Consider the following 20296-nt stretch of genomic DNA (forward strand, 5'->3'; position numbering starts at 1 on the left):
ACATAACTTTCTTGTTTTATGTATACAGGAGGCAGGCGTAAGAGATGACTTTCGTCTTTCAGACTATGTTATATATAAATCATCGCGCATTGCTGGAAGTAGCAGAGCGATGTTATGCGTGAGAAAGGACCTGCCGTCCTATTTAATACAGTCGAGCGATTTAAATATACCGGAGTTCGTAGCATGCAAGATATCTTTTAGAAATACAAGCGTCACAGTGATCAGTCTTTACCTACAATGTGCTAGCAAAATACCAGTTGACAGCTTGGTGAATGTGTTTGGTATCGCAAACTCACATGTGCTGGTTTGTGGGGATTTCAACGCACATAACGTCATCTGGGGCAGTGAATATAACAATTCCCGCGGAAGCATCATAGAGTCTGCCGCAGAAAAAAGTAATCTGATCGTGTTAAATGACAGCTCTCCAACGTTCTTGCGGGGGTTTAGTTACTCAAGCTCTATAGATGTTACGCTCTGCTCACAAGACCTTCTTGATGGCGTTCAATGGTCAACGGACATAAAAACGCACGGTAGTGATCATTTTCCGATCCTGGTAAAACATCGCCACCTACGGAGTGAGGGTACCCGGCGCTACTCAAGATATACTAATTGGCAAAGTTTTCTTCACCATTTAAGTAACTCATTGAATGAAAATCAGAGCTTTCAAAGTTTTGCAAATATATTGTGTGAGTCTTACGAGATCTGCACAAAACAAGTCACTGTTCCAAATGAATACGCTGCAGTCGACGGGGAATATGAATGTCTAAGAGCAATTAGAAGACGCGCAGAACGGGCTTACCGCCGCAATGGAAAGCTGGATGACTACAAGATGGCACAGAAAGTTCGGTCAACTTCGCGCAGACGCTTACAAAAATTAGGTACGAGAAGGTGGCGAGAATACTGCGCGTCGTTGTCTCCGTTTACTCCAGTTCCCAGAATATGGTCAGTTGTCCGATATTTTAGTGGTCCAGTTACCCAGAGCCATCCCTTCCGAGCCCTTGCCGTAGCTCGAAGCACTCCGGAAACATCTGTTGCTGACGAATTCTGTCAACTTATATCCAGACCAGGAATTCCGTTTACTTGCCTACAATTTAAAAGTTCGACAACACTAGCAGAACAGAAAGTTCGTGCGTGCTTTATGTCTCAACATCCTCAACTTGACTGTGAGTTTAGTCTAAATGAATTGAAATGTGCTCTTTCTTCATGCCGTACAAAGACAACCGCAGGCCCAGATGGTGTCACGTATATGATGTTAAAGAGCCTAGGTCCAATAGGAAGAATGGCTCTTTTGGAGATATTTAATGATATCTGGATAAGAGAGACTCTTCCTGATTCATGGAAATTAGCCCGGGTAATTCCAGTTCTAAAACCAGGAAGGACTCCCCTTTGTCTTGACTCCTACCGACCCGTCAGTCTCACAAGCTGTTTTTCCAAACTAATGGAGAAGATGATAGACCGTCGACTGCAGTGGTGGTGTGAACACACAAATGTGTTTTCCAATTACATGACCGGTTTTCGACAAAATCAGTGTACAATGGATTCAGTATTAGACATTGCCACATGCGTCGAACATGAACGTAGTTGCGGAAATGTGACAGTAGCAGTATTTTTAGATATTCAAAGAGCATTCGACACTGTAAGTCACATACACATCCTTGCTGGTATGTTAGAGCTTGGCCTACACGGTCGAGCACTGCGATGGGTATCAAATTTCTTAAAAGACAGAAAAATATTTTTGTAAACAATCGAAGGAGAGAGTAATTATCACAGCATCACGCAGGGCGTTCCGCAGGGCAGTGTTCTCAGTCCGTTCTTATTCAACTGTGTCATGGCAGCCTTGCCACTAAAACTCCCGTCTAGTCTACAGTATTCGCTGTACGCAGATGACATGTGCATATGGGCCTCTGGATTTCATATACAAGACATTCAAACAACGCTGCAAGAGGGTCTTGATAATATCGACACCTTCTTAAAAGAAAGAGGCATGAGTCTTTCATACGCAAAGACAGCCGTACTTCCTTTCACTAGACGACAGCTAAATAATTTCCAACTTACGCTTAATGGGCAAACTTTGTTGTTTGTGAAAGAGCATAAATTCCTTGGAGTTATTCTTGACCGCCAGCTAACATGGGCTTCACACATCCGCGCAATTGAAAAGCAGACCAATGCAGTAATAAACGTACTTCGGCGAGTCGCTGGCACAACGTGGGGGGGGGATCAGTCTCTTCACTATTACAGGTTCATAACGCACTCATAAAACGAAAAAATTGCTTACTCGGCACCTATTCTCCATAATTTATCGCAAACTTCTGAGGAACGTCTTCAACGTTTACTTGCAAGAGGGCCGCGAGTGTGTCTTGGGGTTCCGCAGGCTACCTCTAGTTTTTTAGTAATTGCTGAAGCTCGTCACCCACCATTTCCAGTGATACGAGCGGTTGAAACATGCCGACATATTTATCGTATCTTAACCCAACATGAGAAGCATCCATTAAACCTTGCGCTTACCGAAAGAAACAGAAGCAAAATTCACGATGTTGTTCGAGAACATAAAGCATTATTACCAAGATTTGAATTATTCGAAGTGGATGTTTGTTACCCTCCCTGAATGTTAACATGTCCTCAAATAGAATTATCCGTTGAAGGGATTATATCTAAGAGAGACATGTTCATAGTAGCCGCACAACAACTGGCACTCTTCCAAATTTACTCCTTATATCCCCAGTACATCCACGTTTATACAGATGGTTCGTGTCATAAAAATTCCTCGACTTCAGCATTCGTCATACCACATTTAGCGCTAAAGCAAACATTTAAAATTTCCCGAGCGACATCTTCCACCGTGGCAGAACTGTTTGCAATCCTGTGTGCTTTGCGTTTCATAACATCAGAAAAACATTTGCAAAAATGGGTTATATTTAGCGATTCGCAAGCCGCTCTCACATTACTACAGAGCAATAAGAAACATTCTTTGAACACTTCGCTATTGTATGAGACACTCAAAGAACTTACAAAAGCAAGCGCAATGAACCACGTAATTGCATTCCAGTGGATACCTGGACAATGCAATATTCCTGGTAATACTGCAGCGGACGCAGCTGCGAATCGAGCGCACAATAACGCGGAGACAAGTCCGTCTGCTCCTGAGACAGATTTCTTGTCGCCTCAGCAAAACTACCTGGTTTGATCAGCAAACTAAAAACTCGGAGTTATACTTTATAGACCCATGTATAAACTTATCAGTGCCGGAAAATCTAAGGGATAACAGAAAATTTGAAACATTGGTACACGGCCTGCGTCTTGTACTGCATTTAGAAAGCACTTCTTGTACAGGATAAAACGTGTCTCTAGTCCGCAGTGTTCTTGTGGCCATCCAGACGAAGATGTGAATCTTCTTCTCGAGTGCACGAAATACGACCCACAAAGAAAGGTACTGCAAGCAAATTTGTTGATGTTAGACAGAAGACCATTCACTCTAAAGATACTTGGCCCATGGCCAACTGCGGGCCTTCAAAAAAGAGCGCTTCTTGCTCTGAAAAAGTTTTTAGAGGACACCAGCATTTTGGAAAAATATTAGGTATCAGATGATCCGAATACGCTAAATGAGTAACACAAGCGTTGTCTGTCGTTCATAACTGGTTTATGTGGTGCTCGCAACTTTTACGCAGTATGTATAATTGTGTTCTGTACTTGCAGTGCATTACATGTGTTGTGTGTTTTGGCTGTACAATATATCTGACTTTATATATGCGTACGTGGACTGAACTAATGCACAGAACTTTGCGACTGATGTACTGTTGGACTGTATATTTTTTATTCATCCAGTGTTCTACTGAGTGCCATATTTCGTGTCGCTATTCTCCCTTTTTACGCAAATTTGTTTCCTTTGCAAAGTGACAAGGAGTAGCCGGTGCCACCATAAAGGCGCCAACCTCTCCTAATATTCACTTCAATAAAAAAAAAAAAAGAAGGGCCTGTCTGCCGGGCGCGCTATACTGTAATGGTGTTCAACAGAAAGCTCAAAAGCAGCATTTCGCGCACAAGGAGCGCCGTTGCTTTACCTGAGATGCTAGCAGCGCCAAAATTCGTCGTGAACGCTGCTACTTTCGTTCATCCAGAGAACTGCCGAGAGGTCACCGAGAATGGTTTACAGCCGTTGTCACACGATGCCTCGTTGTTGGTGGTGGCGCGTATAAAGCGGAGAGTGGAAAGTTTAAACAGCCGACATTTTGAAGAGAAACGTCGCCTCGATACTGCCGCGTACATGAAAATGCACTTGCTATAGAACATGTCTATATACGCAATTGTGGCTTTCTGCTACTATTCCTCCAGGTCTGTACTCTGCCTGTACTCACCAGAACAACTGCACGGACTACAATGCCGTCTGCAATTTCACCTTACGAATATGTGTGTGTCCCCGAGGCTACAGGAAGAATGACTATTTTTGCATGTATATGGGTATGTATGAAAGACGACAAATCGTTTTTATGCCATGTTTTTTGTTTCTGCGAGGGGTGGAGGGTGGGGGTGACGATGGGGTCTTACTTCAGTCACTCGAAGGTCGCTCGGCGTCGTTCCTGTACACAGCCCGACTTAGATATCCGGATTTCTTGTTTTTCATTCTCCTGACTGATTAAGTTTTCCCGAAGCCGCAGTCCAAGCGTAACATTACACGCCACAGTCTGGGAATATGTTGATTTGGTGGTTTTATAAGACGAGGACATTATACACTGCATATTCAACCACATTTACAGGTTCCCTTGCAGTAAGGTAGAAAGATGGCCGAGCTGGAAAGGATGCATACTGCACACCTGTCTTCTGTTGTTTTCGCGCTGATTAAAAAGCATGCATGTTCTTTCCGCGCCACCGCTGTGGTAATTGTTTTCATATCTCCTTTTGAGGCGGCACGCTGCTGTCAGTTGCACTAGGTACGGCAGTTTCAGAACCGATGCATGTTGTAAGATTGTCTCTAAAATAAGTGCTAGGTTTTAGCTTGGTTATTCATTGCACTTGCGTTCGCACAAGAAAAGGCAAGAAAGTGTAGCAGGAACAAAGAGCCTGTACTCAAGGCAACTCCTGACGAGGGAAGTCTAGGCTGCTGGGCTGTGCCGTATAAGCTGCACAGGAACAGCTTTCTCAGATGCGGCAGCGATCTTTACCTGCATTTTGAGCTTGTATTAGTGCTGATGCGGTGTCCCTTGTGCTTTCGACTGCGTGCAGGTGGCTCACCGGACAACGTTGGCATCTACCAGGTGACTCTTGTGGTGGCTGCCGTCTTCATGGTTGTAGTATTCTCGGTCTTTGTCGCTTGCGTTGTTAAAAGGTGAGCTTCGTCTTCCCGCCCGTTCATTCCCGTACGATCTTAACGAAACACTATTTGGAACGAGCAATGGCTTGAGTTTGTAGCTTTGGCACAGAGAGATAGAAATTGACGATAATTGGCGGTTATGTTGACGGCGCATGTTTATTTTCTTCAGCGTTTAACACGAGAGTGGTGAGTTGATGTTAAACATTACCTTGCGCGCTCCACTGCTGCTTGTCTGCGTAGTACACAGAACACACAGGTTGGGCTTGAGGCGTTGTTGTCCGCCAGACTTCATAACCTATGAGAGAGTTGAGCATATGCAATTGCCTCACATGGCACACCTCATCGTGGCAGAAGTATTAAACCAGAAGTACATGTTGCTGGGCTAGTCGGTTCATATTGCTGAGTAGACCACAAATATTGACACGTGTTCTTGTCCTTATCGGGCGACACAAAATGTTATCGCACAGCGCAGGACGCGCCTGCATGTATCGGAAGTTTTTGGAATGTTATCGATGGTTCCATCTGCTGTCTGTGACCGAACCCTGTGTAATGTGATCGCATGTGTGCGCGACGTGAATAAGAATAATGTACAACTTTGTGGAAGGCACGCGGGTCCCAGCGATTACTCTGGAACATTCGACGACTGATGTATAAAAGCCGACGCGCTTGACCTGCTCATCAGATTTTCGACGATCGCTGAGTGTATTCGCCGCTATCGTTCTTTGGGTGTAGCCTGCTTTTGAGGGCACAAGTTCGCTCAATAAAACGCTAGTTTCGGTATAGTTTTGGTGCCTTCTTCACCGTCACTACCAGGTGACAATATGATCGCTTCGGCGCAAACAAGAAAGGACGGAAGGCAACAAGGGGACCGCCACCTGGCGGTCCCCTCGTTGCCTTTCGTCTTTCCTTGTTAGCGCCGAAGCGATCTTATTTATGGATTGCTCAGCGACAAGTATTAAACTTTAATTGAATTATGGGGCTGTATGTGCCAAACGAAAATTGGATTAGGAGGCACGCCGTAGTGACGGACTCCGGATTAATTTTGACATGATGGTGTTTTTTAACCTGACCCTAAATCTATGTGCACGAGCGTTTTTTTTTTTATTTCGCCGCCGCCGAAGTACGGCTGCCACGGTCGGGATCAAACACGCGACCTCGAGCAATGTCATAGCCGCAAAGCTACCGCGGTGGGCACAGAAGCGTTGATTTGACGTGTGACCGCTTCTGTAGTGTCGCCTAGACCCTACGGTACGCTTAATGCGACTCTGCTTCTGCACGCCCGGCATAAGTTGTCCGCTGGACAAATTTGAATGGTGTTTATTTTTCAGAAATATAAGAAACGTACGGCACCGTACCCAGTGTTGTACAGAACGACATTCCAAGGAACGGCGTTCCTGGAACTAGTTCCTTTTGGGAGGAACGGAGGAACGCCACCGTTCCGTTAAGGTTCGGTGGAACTGTAACGGTAACTCGTTAGGTTTACGAAAGAACGGCAGAGGGAACGGCGTTCCTTCTGTAAACGTTCCACGGCATTGAACAGACGCACGCACGTACGTAGCACATGTGCAGGGAGGACACCAACATCGAGGTGCGACTCTTGCTGAGTTGGGACTCTACTAAGTTGCGAATATGGATTCTGGACATTTTCTTCCCACTCATACTGCAATATTAAATCGGCATTCATTAAACGCCTATGTATTGTTACTTTCGATGCGGTTTCTTGTGCAAGAAATTTAATTATATTGGTGCATTTATTCATTTATTCACATTGCTGCAGCGCCGTGAAGACACAATTGCAGGGGAGATACAAACATACAACTTTCAAAGATAGTCATAGAGCATGCGGCATGGGCTCAACTTCTGGTAAAAAAGAAAAAAAAAAGAAAGGGATCGTTCAATGTGAAATCACATCAGTCAGTGTAAGGAGATAAGGAAAGCGAAATAAGAAGAATGGTAACAGTAGCTAAGTGCATCATTAAATCAGATTTCGGACAACAGTGCTCGAAACTTTACCTCGGACTGGCATTCTATTATAGAGTGAGGCAGCTTGCTCCACTCATTGGTGGCATGTGAAAAAAAAAGAGCTTTTGAAGGCATCAGTACGACACTTCGTTTCGCGGATCTTCCATTCGTGGTCGCATCTTCTTTATACAAAATGTGGTGGTAGCAAATATATTGTAGAGTTAATGGCAGTTTTACTGAAGCAAATCCGGCAGAGAAGTTCTAGCTTAAGTCGTAAACGGCGCTTTTCCAGTGAGTCCCAGTTCAACTCCTGCTTGATGCAGCTACTACGGACATTAAAACAATATTTGTTTGTGACAGATTGCGCTTCACGATTCTGAATACGCTCCAGAATAGCACAAAGGGTTCCGACTTGAGGGTCTCAGACTGTGCAGGCGTACTCCATAATAGGTCTGATGTTTGTGAAATACAAAATTTCCTTAACCTTCTGAGGAGCAGCTCTAAAATTCCTCTTTAAATAGTTCAATATGCTTGCTGCCTTTGACGATATATATTCGGTGTGTTTTTTCCAAGTCAGGTCAGCAGAAAAATAAACCCCAGAATATTTATAATCGGTTATTTTCTTTAAAGGTTGTTTGTATAAGAGGTAGTCAGACAAAATTAGAGTGTGCCTGCGTGTAAAGGAAACAGGAACATTTCGCAGTATTCAAACACATCTTCCATTTATCGCACGAGAGTTGAATGCGGTCCAAGTTTTGCTGAAGATTATCTGTGTCACATGGTGCTTTGATAGAACGATACAAACACAGTCATCTGCGTATAGCCTCACCTGGCAGGTCACACCTTCCACTATGTCATTGACAAATATTAAGAACAGTAAAGGCCCCAACAAAGACCCCGGCGGGACACCAGAAGTGACCTTTGCAGTGCCTGATAAGTGCCCATTTACTAAGACGCGTTGATTGCGCCCTTGAAGGTAATATTTAATCCATTGAAACAATTTGCTTTGTAGGCCAAGAAACGATAGCTTATGGAGTAATAGGACATGGGAAACTGTATTGAAGGCTTTTCTGAAGTCTAAAAATACGCAGTCTACCTGTTCGCGGCTGTCGAACGCAGAGAAAAGGTCATGACTGAACTCGCTTAATTGGGTTATGCATGGGCCAGATCTAAAACCATGTTAGGAGTCGGTAAAGAATTTATTGCTTTCGAGGTGTTTCATCACGGAACTGTAAATGATGTGCTCCATTAATTTGCAACAAATACAAGTAAAGGAGATAGGCCTGTAATTAGCGACACTATTCTTTGAGCCAGCTTTGTCAATAGGGACTACATTAGCCACTTTCCACTCGTCAGGAAGAGAGCTGGTTTTAAGGGCTTTGTTGAACAAAATCGCTAGGTAGTGAGCAATCACATCAGAGCAAGCCCGCAGGACATACGAAGGAAGACTGTCCGGCCCACCTGCAGAACCAGGTTTAATATCTTGGAGTAGTTTTGCGACACTATTGTGCGTAATAACCAGGTCAGTAGTATCACTGGTTGGTGCCTCAGACGATGGAAGGAGATTGCCAGAATAAGGCGGAGTGAAAACAGATTGGAAGTAAGAGTTAAATAAACAGGACTTGTTATAATCGTTATCCACAACTATGCCATTACAATCTACTAAGTTTGGGATTCTAACGGGTTTTCTTCCTTTCGATTTCAAGAACTTCCACATTTCCTTAGAGTTAGACTGAAGCTTAGCGCTCAAAGCATACAAATAATTATGCCTGGCTACCTTGTTCTCAATTTTTATTTTATTGCCGAGACGTTTTAAAGAGCCATAGACAGTGTGTTCATTGCTTCTTCTGTACCTGCATAGAAGGCGGTGTCTTTTTTGATGAACAAACGAGTCACCCATGGTTTATCAGCTCGCCTTTTAGAAGGCATATTTACTAGGAATATACTTGTCAATTAATGCTTCAAGTATATGTTTAAACATTAGCCACAGCCCATTAAAATCTGAAATTTCGCTGGCCGCAGTGAATTTGGGTAAGAAAGATTTAAGCTGAGTGCAGAGGGAAGTATAATCACCCTTTTCATAGAAATAAACCCTTCCGGTTCTCGCATGTGCTATTCTAGAGCTAACAGGCATGAGCTGTGCAACAATGCAGTCATGGTCACTTATTCCCGGAGTCTCCATAACATCACTAATGATGGACGGTCTGTTAGTAAAAACTAAGTCAGGAATAGAAGCACCATTTCTTCCTTGTCTTGTTGGTTTTGGAACGAATTTATAAAGGCCATTAGCTAAAATAAACTCAGAAAAGAATACCGATAAGGCACTTGAGTCTGTCATCATCATCATCATCATCATCATCATCATCATCATCATCATCATCATCATAACCATCATCATCATAATCATCATCATCATCAGCCTGGTTACGCCCACTGCAGGGCAAAGGCCTCTCCCATACTTCTCCAAATACTCCTGTCATGTACTAATTGTGGCCATGTTGTCCCTGCTGAGAAGAGGTTTATTGGCGGCTCCTAAGGGCCCGTACATGGTCGCTCCGCACGTCCGTTCCGCCCTCGTCCGGTCGCGTGCGGAAGCCTCTCTACTGGTGAGCGAGGAGCGGACGCAAGTTTCCCGTCCGGCCGCCTGCTCGTCTTTCATTGGCTGGTCCGAGGCGGACAGTTCGGCTGTCGTCACAGCAAACATGGCGCTTGCTCGAAGCGAAGCGAAGCGGGGACGTAAGGCTTAAGCTACAGCCGCGTCAGAAACAGTCTATTTTTTCTCCTTTTTGTGATTTTTACTAGTTATCTGGCACCCACGGAGATAGTCATCAAAAGCAGCAAGCCGGCGTACCCTTCCAGACCTCATCAGTGCGTGCGATCGCCTACAGAAACAGACGGAGCGCAGGAAGTGTGTGTTGTGTTTACGAGAGCATCGGAAGAAATATTTGAAGCCGTCGACTTCGTGATTTTTTGTTCCATGCTTCGCGTGCGTGTCGCAAACGAGAAGTCCATCACATACACGTGCATTCTGAGCAGCAGGACACATGTTCAGTGCGTGGCAAAATAACTAGCGTCCGATTGGCGCACCCAGCGTACACGTTTGGTTTCTGCTCTGTGTATGCGGATCGTTGCCGCGAAGTGGTGAACGCCAGCCCTTCGCAACTTTCAGAAGTAATGATACGATCAGTAGCGATAAATTTTTATCGCCTTGTTATCGCTGCCATTCCGCGTGTGCTATACTGCGCGTGAGCCGTTTGGCGGCTGCGACGCGCCGAGGTGACCGCGACGTTCGAGCTGTGTTGTTGTTATGAAGTGTGTCCTATACTGCGTGTGAGCCGTTTTGCCGGCTGCGACGCGTCGAAGTGACCGCGACGTTCTACCTGTGTTCTTGCTGTTATGAAGTGTGTTTGCAAGCTACAAACCGTGATTATGTATGCGCGATGTGTCGCAGCGTTGCTGGGTGTAGAAGTGCTCGTTCTACGCGATGTGCGTTTGCTCAGAAGTGAACTGTGCAGATGTGTTGCCGATCGCGTTTTCATATTTAGTACCCTTACAGATAAGCCCTATCACACCGGCCTTTTCTGCTTCGTACATCTATCTTTTCTTTCAAAAGTTGTTACTGCATGGTTGAAGATGCTTCTATCGGTGGGGGGAAATTAGGGAACATCATAATAATTGCATACGTCAAGACGGTCAGCGCTGTCGTGAAATGTGGACGCGCCTGAGAGCACTAATGTCATGAATGCAAATTTCTGGCAGCCTTGATTTTCATAATGTGGACACTAGTGTGAAGATCAAGAATTTCTAGATTTCACGAAGTAAATTGCTTTATATCTTGTGGTGCAAGCGGCTTACGTAGCCAAAAATCTGAGCTGCTTGTTTTTGACTAGTGACTAAGCACAGCGTCTGTTTATGAAGACACCGGTGGCATGGTAGATGAATATGTTATAGGTAAGAACTGGATACTACCTTCTTATTAACTAAAGATTTTACGCTTGCTGACAAAAAGCAATATAAATGTAAAAATGAACACGTAGGACGAGTAGTAACAAGTAAGTGTCACAGGTATGGTGTTATATAATATTCTGCTAGCAGCCAGCAGAACTGCGTGAAATAAATTTTGCCCAGAGTTCTTCCTCACTAGCCAGCCATGGCCACGTTACTAATGCAGGCAGAATTGGGTAAGCGAAAGTTTGTGGTTACTTTGTTTATCCACCCTATTTGATTATCTGGTTCGTGTCGCCTGTTTTGGCACGAGCCTTCAGTTTAAAGCGAACAATAGCACAAGTACCAGCATTATATGCCTGATAAGTGCTTTATTTTCTTTCCTCGTGTTCATTCTGCCAACAGTCATTAGCAAATAATGTGCATTAAACTGACTTGGGCCTGTAAAGTATGTCCATTAAATGTTTTTCCAGTGCACTTTCATCTGCGAGTAAATTTACTGCTACCTATCATTCGTGGGTGTGGGATGTTGGACGCTATAAGTGGCTATCTGACTGATCTTTATTTTGAATAGGCCATGGTTCCACTCATTAACTGAACCGTTTTCAGCTGCGCTGCCACACTATAGAAAGGGGGACCTCGCCTCTTGTCATTCTTTAGCATGTTCATGGCCACAGTGCATTGTCCATGAGAAGTCAGCTGCTATCACAATATAAAACGTGCCTATTGGCTGCTATGAGTTTATCCTGAACACGAATTTTCACAGTTATGTAAGCATTAGTTATGTGACCGAAGCCAGCCAATGAGCACGAACTGCTGGCAAAATTTTCAAGCGACTCTGCAGGCAGAGTGTCTGTTCCCTATATTATGTTAGCCACACTGCTTTGTCAGTATGCTGAATTGTTCTTTTTTTTGACAGAAATTAACTACCCAGCCAGACAAGATATTGCCAAACCATCAATTTTAGGCCCGTACACATGGTCACTTCTTTATTTTATGATTTTCTGGGCATGACAGCCATGGCTTAACTTATGCACGGAGTTGAGTTGCTGCATGTGAGAAAAAAAATCACTGCGTAGCTAATAGGAATTAGACTGGTACAAAAAAATTATTTATCTTTATGGCTTGTAGTATAAGTGGTGCTGTTCATTTGATGCACACAGTAACATGTGAACACAAATGTATGTGTACCTTGCATTTATGTGCATGTGTGTGTGAATAAAACAGCACAACTTCTAATATCAAGGCACGTTGTACCAACTATACCCATTAAAGATGTTCTATGTGGTATTCAGCTGATCGTATTGAAATTTTATCACATGGTGCAGTTACAACATTTCATACCTGTATGTAAACCTATTTAAGAACTGTATTCACTGCATGCGAGAATCCATATTTTAGGCCAATGCAGTACCTGGAGTAGCAGCTTTTTAGTTAGCTTTTGCCACAGCTCATCAGAGGGATCTTGTTGATTATGCCATCTAAACAACTCGTATAAAGGTTTGTGTTTAGTATACCAGCAGTGAAATACTGAATGTAGCTGCAATTCTTTGTATACTAGTGAGATTAATTCCACTGCTCATTGTTCTGTAACGTATTGTTCTTCAGTCACACATGGTGACAGTATTTGGCGTCACGAGTTCTAGGCTATTTTTCACATGGGCCTTTTGATGAAGTGAAATCTGCCTCTTCAACAGTAAGTTTAGTGGAAAGCCACCACTGAACCAATAGCTCAAAGGCCAATTCCTGCATGCTTTTCGCCAATTGGGTAGTGCGCGGAAACTATGTGTGATACATCACTTCAGCTACACCAATAATCACACAGCTAAACCTGCCACATATAGTTAAGTCATTGATATAGGCAGAGGAAGATGATTTACGTATGTAACAGTTACTCATCCCTTGAAATGTGAATGACCCAAACCTTCGCGAGCATATCGGTCACAACCATCCAGCAGCACAAGTGGGAACACTTGTGCTATCACAAACGAAAACAAGTAGAATAGTACCACCGTCTCAGCTGGTTTGTTGTGATTACCTTGCCTGCAAGTTTCTTGTTTATATTGGATAGGCTTCCTACTTCCTACAAATAGCTTGTATACATATTTGACCTGCACCGCAAAGAGCTGATGTGACAAAAAAATGTGTACACCTTAGTGTTATGTTGCTTTTCATGGTGTCTCAGTTTACTTAATACAGTTTTGAATTTACAGATTGCTTCACATGTTTATAGCTAAAAACCACTGAAAACTACTTGCATTGTGACTGCAAGGTCACAACACGAGGATTTGTGTGGTATCCTTCCTGTTCATCGGTGTGTCCTTGCACTATAAATGTAAAATGTCACACCTGCAAACCTGAGCATCCACCCTTACATTTCAAACACTTTTTTGAATGCTCGGCAGTTATGCTTACAAGCACATTGTGACAGCAAATCTACACCACCCTAATTTAAGTGCGATGTAAAGGGTTGTTTGTGCATATCCAAGCTGTTCTAGCATGCCTGCAGGGATACAGCATTGTCCAGTGGCACCGTATAGTTCAGGCATAACAGTGAACTAGTAAACAAAGCGGCTGATAATACTAAGCTGACCCATATGTAGCAGCATCATATTATCTAACCCGCACGCAAAGTTGCTTTCAGTGTACTGAATAACCGCAGCTTTGATTTACCAAGTTATATTACTGCACACACAGAGCGCTGAAACAAAGTCTGTACAATGGTGAGAAATGTGCCAAGGAATGAAAGATAACTTGTGATGTGTGGATTTGAATAGTAGATGTGAATGCATACCCAATTCACCAGTATGCATGTTTTCTTTTCGAACAATTTTACATTTGGCACAGAGGCTGAGCCACTACGGCCTCTTGACTGCAAATTTCTGTGCTCTCACAGTGCTAATGGGAGTATCGTTCATTTGGCTACCCAAATAGTGAATAGGTAATAGAGCACTACAATCTTTCAGTTTTACGCAGAACACCTTGTGCATTATTCACAAAACTGAACCTAAGGAACTATTCGCTGGTTTGTTATGGAAATAAAAAAATGACAATGAATGTCTCCTCGCTTTTTGTGTGGCCCTGCCTTCTGCCCTACGCACCTTCATTTCATTGTCATGTGCATGTTAAAACAGCAACTAAGTAAGAAAGACAAACACAAAACTAATAACTACATCAACCTTTTCACACCACAAGAGGCCACTGAACTCACTGCTAAGCTACACTTGATAATGCCAGTTTGCTTTCAAATAAATACAGGCACTGGCCAGCTGTTTATGTTATGCTATGCATTTTTCATTTTCTTAAATATATGGCTGTGCATGAGCTAGCAAGGTTGTTACTACATAAATACATAAACATGCAGCCCATGCCCAACTAACTCATATAGCCTGAGTATAGCTTATTTTTTATATGTAGAGCAATCAAAATAGAACACGCATGTATGATGCCGACAGTATCAAACAATCTCAAGTCGAACATCCTTGTTTGGTGCCATGGGTGAGAGAGGGAGCATGCCTGTCAAGGTGCTGCTTAATTTTGTGCGCTTTGGTAATGTTTGTGCATTGTTGAAATGTTAAATTAGGTATGTTAAGTAGTAAGGTGGCAACATATTGGGTAGCCAGGCTGGCAAGAAAGAATGCAATTGTTTGATTTCACTCAAAATAAGTTTTCTTATCAGCAATGTAAATTATATGCTTTCAAATAAGTACTCCCCTTGGAAACATATCTCATGAGTATGCATATATCTGCATAAGGTCACCGCTATACATACATATTGCTTTAAGCCAGTCATAATGAATTGTGCATTCACTGCTTAACCTTCAATTTCTTGCTGCATGAAGTTAACCACTTATGCATAACTTTTTTTTTGCACATGGTGAGAACTTCAGTCATCGCTGAGCAAATAATTTAAGGAAAAGGCATTCCATGAATCCAACTGCTTTAAGCACTCTCTTAAAATTGGCAGAGTGAAAAAAAAAAAAAAGCACGAGCGAGCGTATCAGCAAGCTGTACTCGGAGCCTCACACGCGTGCTCAGTGGTAAAAAGGTGCGTCTTGGCGACCTACGCAAATGCATTCCGCGACAGATGTGCGTGTGTTCCGTATTCTTGCAAGCTGTCACTAGCACTACAGAAACCGCGCTTCCGGCGACACTATCAGTCTCGCGTGACGCAGAACGCAGCACGTTGGATAATTAGAGAGGTTTTGTTCAACCAGCCAAGGCAGCGCGCACTGAAAGTAATCATCCGAGAATACGTCGCGTGCTGCGACGTGATGCGATTGCAATACATCTGTAAAAGGTGGCGCAGATAAGACGACTGTGCAATGTTTCGAAGGATGACGGTGCCAATGCAACACATACGGCTGCAGAACAGAATGTGGCAGCCTAGAGTCGCATTTTCACCGGAACGCGGAAACTTGAAATCAGATCTGCAAAAATATGCCAGTGTCGTCTGCTGTCAAAGGTCGTTGCCAACCTTGAACACCTTTGCTCCGCCGAACGGTTGCCAGCTGTCAACAGGCCGCGTCGCCCAATAGGAGTGCGCGTGCGTTCCGGTCGTGCGGATTGAGCGTGCATCGAATTTTGCGACACCGTCCGCCTTTCGGGCTTCCGCACGCGGCCGGGCGAGGGCGGAACGGACGGGCGGAGCGACCATGTACGGGCCCTAAGGCAAAAGCGCAGCGACCGGGAACGGCGAGACAGCTCGAAGCACTGTCCAAAAAAGGCGACAGTAATCAACAGCGCGAGCGGAGCCGAGCCGCGCGTTGGCGATGTGTCTGAGTCGCGAGGCGCGTCTTCTTCTTCACAATCTCCCCCCGGACAAAAAGAGCCATCCTGGCGCCTTAAAAATCAGGAGGCAGAGGGTCGTGGTAGGGCTTGAGACGCGAGACGTGGACAATGTCACGTCCACGCCGGCGCAAGTCTTCAGGTGGTGACAGTGGCTCAATTAGAAAATTCACCGGAGATGTTTGCTCCAAGACTCGGTAAGGCCCTTCGAATTTTGGGACGAGTTTCGAGGAAAGCCCCGGAGTCTGGAAAGGGACCGACAACCACACAAGAACGCCTGGAGCGTAGGTGGTGTTTGGATGCGTGTCGGTGCGGTTTTCTTTTTGGCGCTGCTGTTGCTCTGCCGTAAAGGAGCGCGCTAGCTGGCGGCATTCTTCGGCTTGTCGGGCGACGTCGGAAACAGGTAGACACTCGGAGGCGTCAGGACGGTATGGAAGGAGCGTGTCGATGGTATGCGTAGGCTCGCGGCCATACAGGAGGAAGAAAGGTGAAAATCCCGTAGTGGCCTGGATCGCGGTGTTGTACGCGAACGTGACGAATGGAAGGATGCGGTCCCAGTTACCATGATCAGATGCCACGTACATAGAGAGCATGTCACCAAGTGTGCGGTTAAATCGCTCTGTGAGCCCGTTAGTCTGTGGATGGTATGCCGTGCTTGTCCGATGAATAATATGGCATTCCGAAAGCAAACTTTCGACGACTTCGGAGAGGAAGGCGCGACCTCGATCGCTGAGGAGTTCCCGAGGTGCGCCGTGTCGAAGCACGAAGCGATGTAGGACGAAAGAGGCTACATCCCGCGCTGTAGCGCTTGGTAAAGCAGCAGTTTCGGCGTAGCGTGTCAAATGATCAATAGCAACTACAATCCACCGATTGCCGTCCGGCGTCATAGGAAGCGGGCCGTATAGGTCGATGCCGACGCGATCGAAGGGTGTGGCAGGGCACGGGAGCGGCTGCAAGGCACCAGATGGGCGTAAAGGCGGCGATTTGCGGCGTTGACAGTCAAGACAGCACCCAACAAACTTGTGTACAAAATTGTACATGCCGCGCCAGTAGTAGCGGTGGCGAATTCGTTCGTACGTCTTGAAGACTCCGGCGTGGCCACACTGCGGATCGTTGTGGAAAGCGGCACATATTTGAGACCTTAAGCTGCGGGGCACCACCAGAAGCCACCGACGACCTTCAGGAGTGTAATTGCGTCGGTGCAGCAGCTGGTCACGAATGGCAAAATGAACTGCTTGGCGTCGGAGGGTTCGGGATACAGGGATGGTCGACGATCCAGAAAGATAGTCGAAAAGAGAAGCGATCCACGGGTCACGACGTTGTGCGGTTGCAAAGGAGTCCATGTCGAGAGATGACACGGAATGTGCGGAAGTTGTTGCGCAGGCCGAGTCTGGAGGTAAAGGTGAACGAGACAAGGCGTCTGCGTCGGAGTGTGTGCGTCCACTGCGGTATACGACGCGAATATCGTACTCCTGGATGCGTAGTGCCCAACGGGCTAGGCGGCCAGTGGGATCTTTCAAGTTGGCGAGCCAACAAAGCGCGTGGTGATCTGTGACCAAGTCGAATGGGCGCCCGTACAGATATGGTCGGAACTTGCCAAGTGCCCATACTAAGGCCAAGCACTCTTTTTCGGTCACGCTGTAATTGGCCTCAGGCTTCGTCAGTGTGCGACTCGCATAGGCGACTACGTATTCGGGGTAGCCCGGCTTTCGTTGGGCGAGTACGGCGCCGAGACCGACCCCGCTGGCATCTGTATGTACTTCAGTTGCAGCTGACGGGTCGAAATGGCGAAGAATAGGTGGGGAGATGAGAAGACGACGCAGCGTAGCGAAGGCGGAGTCACATGCAGAGGACCAGCAGGAGAGGGCGGCGTCACCGCGTAGAAGCTGAGTCAATGGCGCCATGATCGATGCGAAATTTCGAACAAAGCGCCGGAAATATGAGCATAGGCCCACGAAGCTTCGAAGTTCTTTGATGGTCTGAGGCTTCGGAAACTCAGCGACTGCTCGAAGCTTTGCAGGATCGGGTAGAACGCCGTGCTTGGACACAACGTGGCCTAAAATGGTGAGCTCTCGCGCGGCGAAGCGGCACTTCTTGAGGTTCAGTTGAAGGCCAGCGTTCGTTAGACAGGTCAAAACTTGTCTGAGGCGGAGCAGGTGAGTAGGAAAATCAGGCGAGAAAACCACGACATCGTCGAGGTAACACAGACATATAGACCACTTGAGGCCACGCAGCGTGTTGTCCATGAGTCGTTCAAAGGTGGCAGGGGCGTTACAAAGCCCGAAAGGCATCACCTTAAATTCATACAAGCCGTCAGGCGTAATGAACGCGGTTTTCTGGCGATCGGCCGCAGCCATCGGGACCTGCCAGTACCCTGACCGCAAGTCAAGGGACGAGAAGAATTCTGCTCCCTGAAGACTGTCGAGGGCGTCATCGATGCGCGGCAAAGGATACATCGACACAGCAGGGGGCGGCAGAAAGTTAGGTGGGCGGATGAGATTAAGAAGTTTGCAGTGTGAAGAAGAAGACGCGCCTCGCGACTCAGACACATCGCGTTGGCGATGTGTCTGAGTCGCGAGGCGCGTCTTCTTCTTCACACTGCAAACTTCTTAATCTCATCCGCCCACCTAACTTTCTGCCGCCCCCTGCTACGCTTCCCTTCCCTTGGAATCCAGTCTGTAACCCTTAATGACCATCGGTTATCTTCCCTCCTCATTACATGTCCTGCCCATGCCCATTTATATTTCTTGATTTCAACTATGATGTCATTTACTCGCGTTTGTTCCCTCACCCAATCTGCTCTTTTCTTATCCCTTAACGTTACACCCGTCATTCTTCTTTCCATAGCTCGTTGCGTCGTCCTCAATTTCAGCAGAACCCTTTTCGTAAGCCTCCAGGTTTCTGCCCCGTAGGTGAGTACTGGTAAGACACAGCTGTTATACACTTTCCTCTTGAGGGATAGTGGCAACCTACTGTTCATGATTTGAGAATGCCTGCCAAACGCACCCCAGCCCATTCTTATTCTTCTGGTTATTTCAGTCTCATGATCCGGATCCGTGGTCACTACTTGCCCTAAGTAGATGTATTCCCTTACCACTTCCAGTGCCTCGCTACCTATCGTAAACTGCTGTTCTCTTCCGAGAATGTTAAACATTACTTTAGTTTTCTTTAGATTAATTTTCAGACCCACACTTCTGCTTTGCCTCTCCAGGTCAGTGAGCATGCATTGCAATTGGTCCCCTGAGTTACTAAGCAAGACAATATCATCAGCGAATCGCGAGTTGCTAAGGTATTCTCCATTAATTCTTATCCCCAATTCTTCCCACTCCAGGTCTCTGAATACCTCCTGTAAACATGCTGTGAATAGCATTGGAGATATCGTATCTCCCTGTCTGACGCCTTTCTTTATAGGGATTTTGTTGCTTTCTTTATGGAGGACTACGGTGGCTGTGGAGCCGCTATAGATATCTTTCAGTATTTTTACATATGGCTCGTCTACCCCCTGATTTCGTATTGCCTCCATGACTGCTGAGGTTTCGACTGAATCAAACGCTTTCTCGTAATCAATGAAAGCTATATATAAGGGTTGGTTATGTTCCGCACATTTATCTTTCACCTGATTGATAGTGTGAATATGGTCTATTGTTGAGTAGCCTTTACGGAATCCTGCCTGGTCCTTTGGTTGACAGAAGTCTGAGGTTTTCCTGATTGTATTTGAATTACATTAATAAATACTTTGTAGGCAACGGACAGTAAGCTGATCGGTCTATAATTTTTCAGGTCTTTAGCGTCCCCTTTCTTATGGATTAGGATTATGTTAGCGTTCTTCCAAGATTCCGGTACGCTCGAGGTCAGTAGGCATCGTGTATACAGGGTGGCCAGTTTTTCTCGAACAATGTGCCCACCATCCTTCGACAAATCGGCTGTTACCTGATCCTCCCCAGCTACCTTCCCCCTTTGCATAGCTCCCAAGGCGTTCTTTACTTATTCCGGCGTTACTTGTGGGATTTCAAATTCCTCTAGACTATTCTCTCTCCCAGTATATTCGGGGGCGCCACTGGTACTGTATAATTCTCTATAGAACTCCTCAGCCACTTGAACTATCTCATCCATATTAGTAATGATATTGCCAGCTTTGTCTCTTAACGCATACATCTTATTCTTGCCTATTTCTAGCTTCTTCTTCACTGATTTTAGGCTTCCTCCGTTCCTGAGAGCATGTTCAATCCTATCCGTATTATAGTTCCTTATGTCAGCTGTCTTACGCTTGTTGATTAACTTATAGCGTCGTCGATC

At 45.4% G+C, this 20296-nt stretch overlaps 1 protein-coding gene across 2 annotated transcripts in view; it reads left to right on the forward strand.

Annotated features, from left to right (window-relative positions):
• The window catches only part of LOC126521675 (uncharacterized), a 102577-nt gene that overhangs the window by 14703 nt on the left and 67578 nt on the right, over positions 1-20296 (forward strand). For both annotated transcript variants that reach the window (XM_055065808.2, XM_050170402.3), the window contains exons 2-3: positions 4330-4455; positions 5218-5320. In XM_055065808.2, coding sequence (XP_054921783.1) covers positions 4330-4455; positions 5218-5320 — 229 coding nt within the window. The remainder of the gene's footprint in view (positions 1-4329; positions 4456-5217; positions 5321-20296) is intronic.

The sequence above is a fragment of the Dermacentor andersoni genome, chromosome 6 (assembly GCF_023375885.2).
Source record: "Dermacentor andersoni chromosome 6, qqDerAnde1_hic_scaffold, whole genome shotgun sequence".
Taxonomy (NCBI): Eukaryota; Metazoa; Arthropoda; class Arachnida; order Ixodida; family Ixodidae; genus Dermacentor; species Dermacentor andersoni.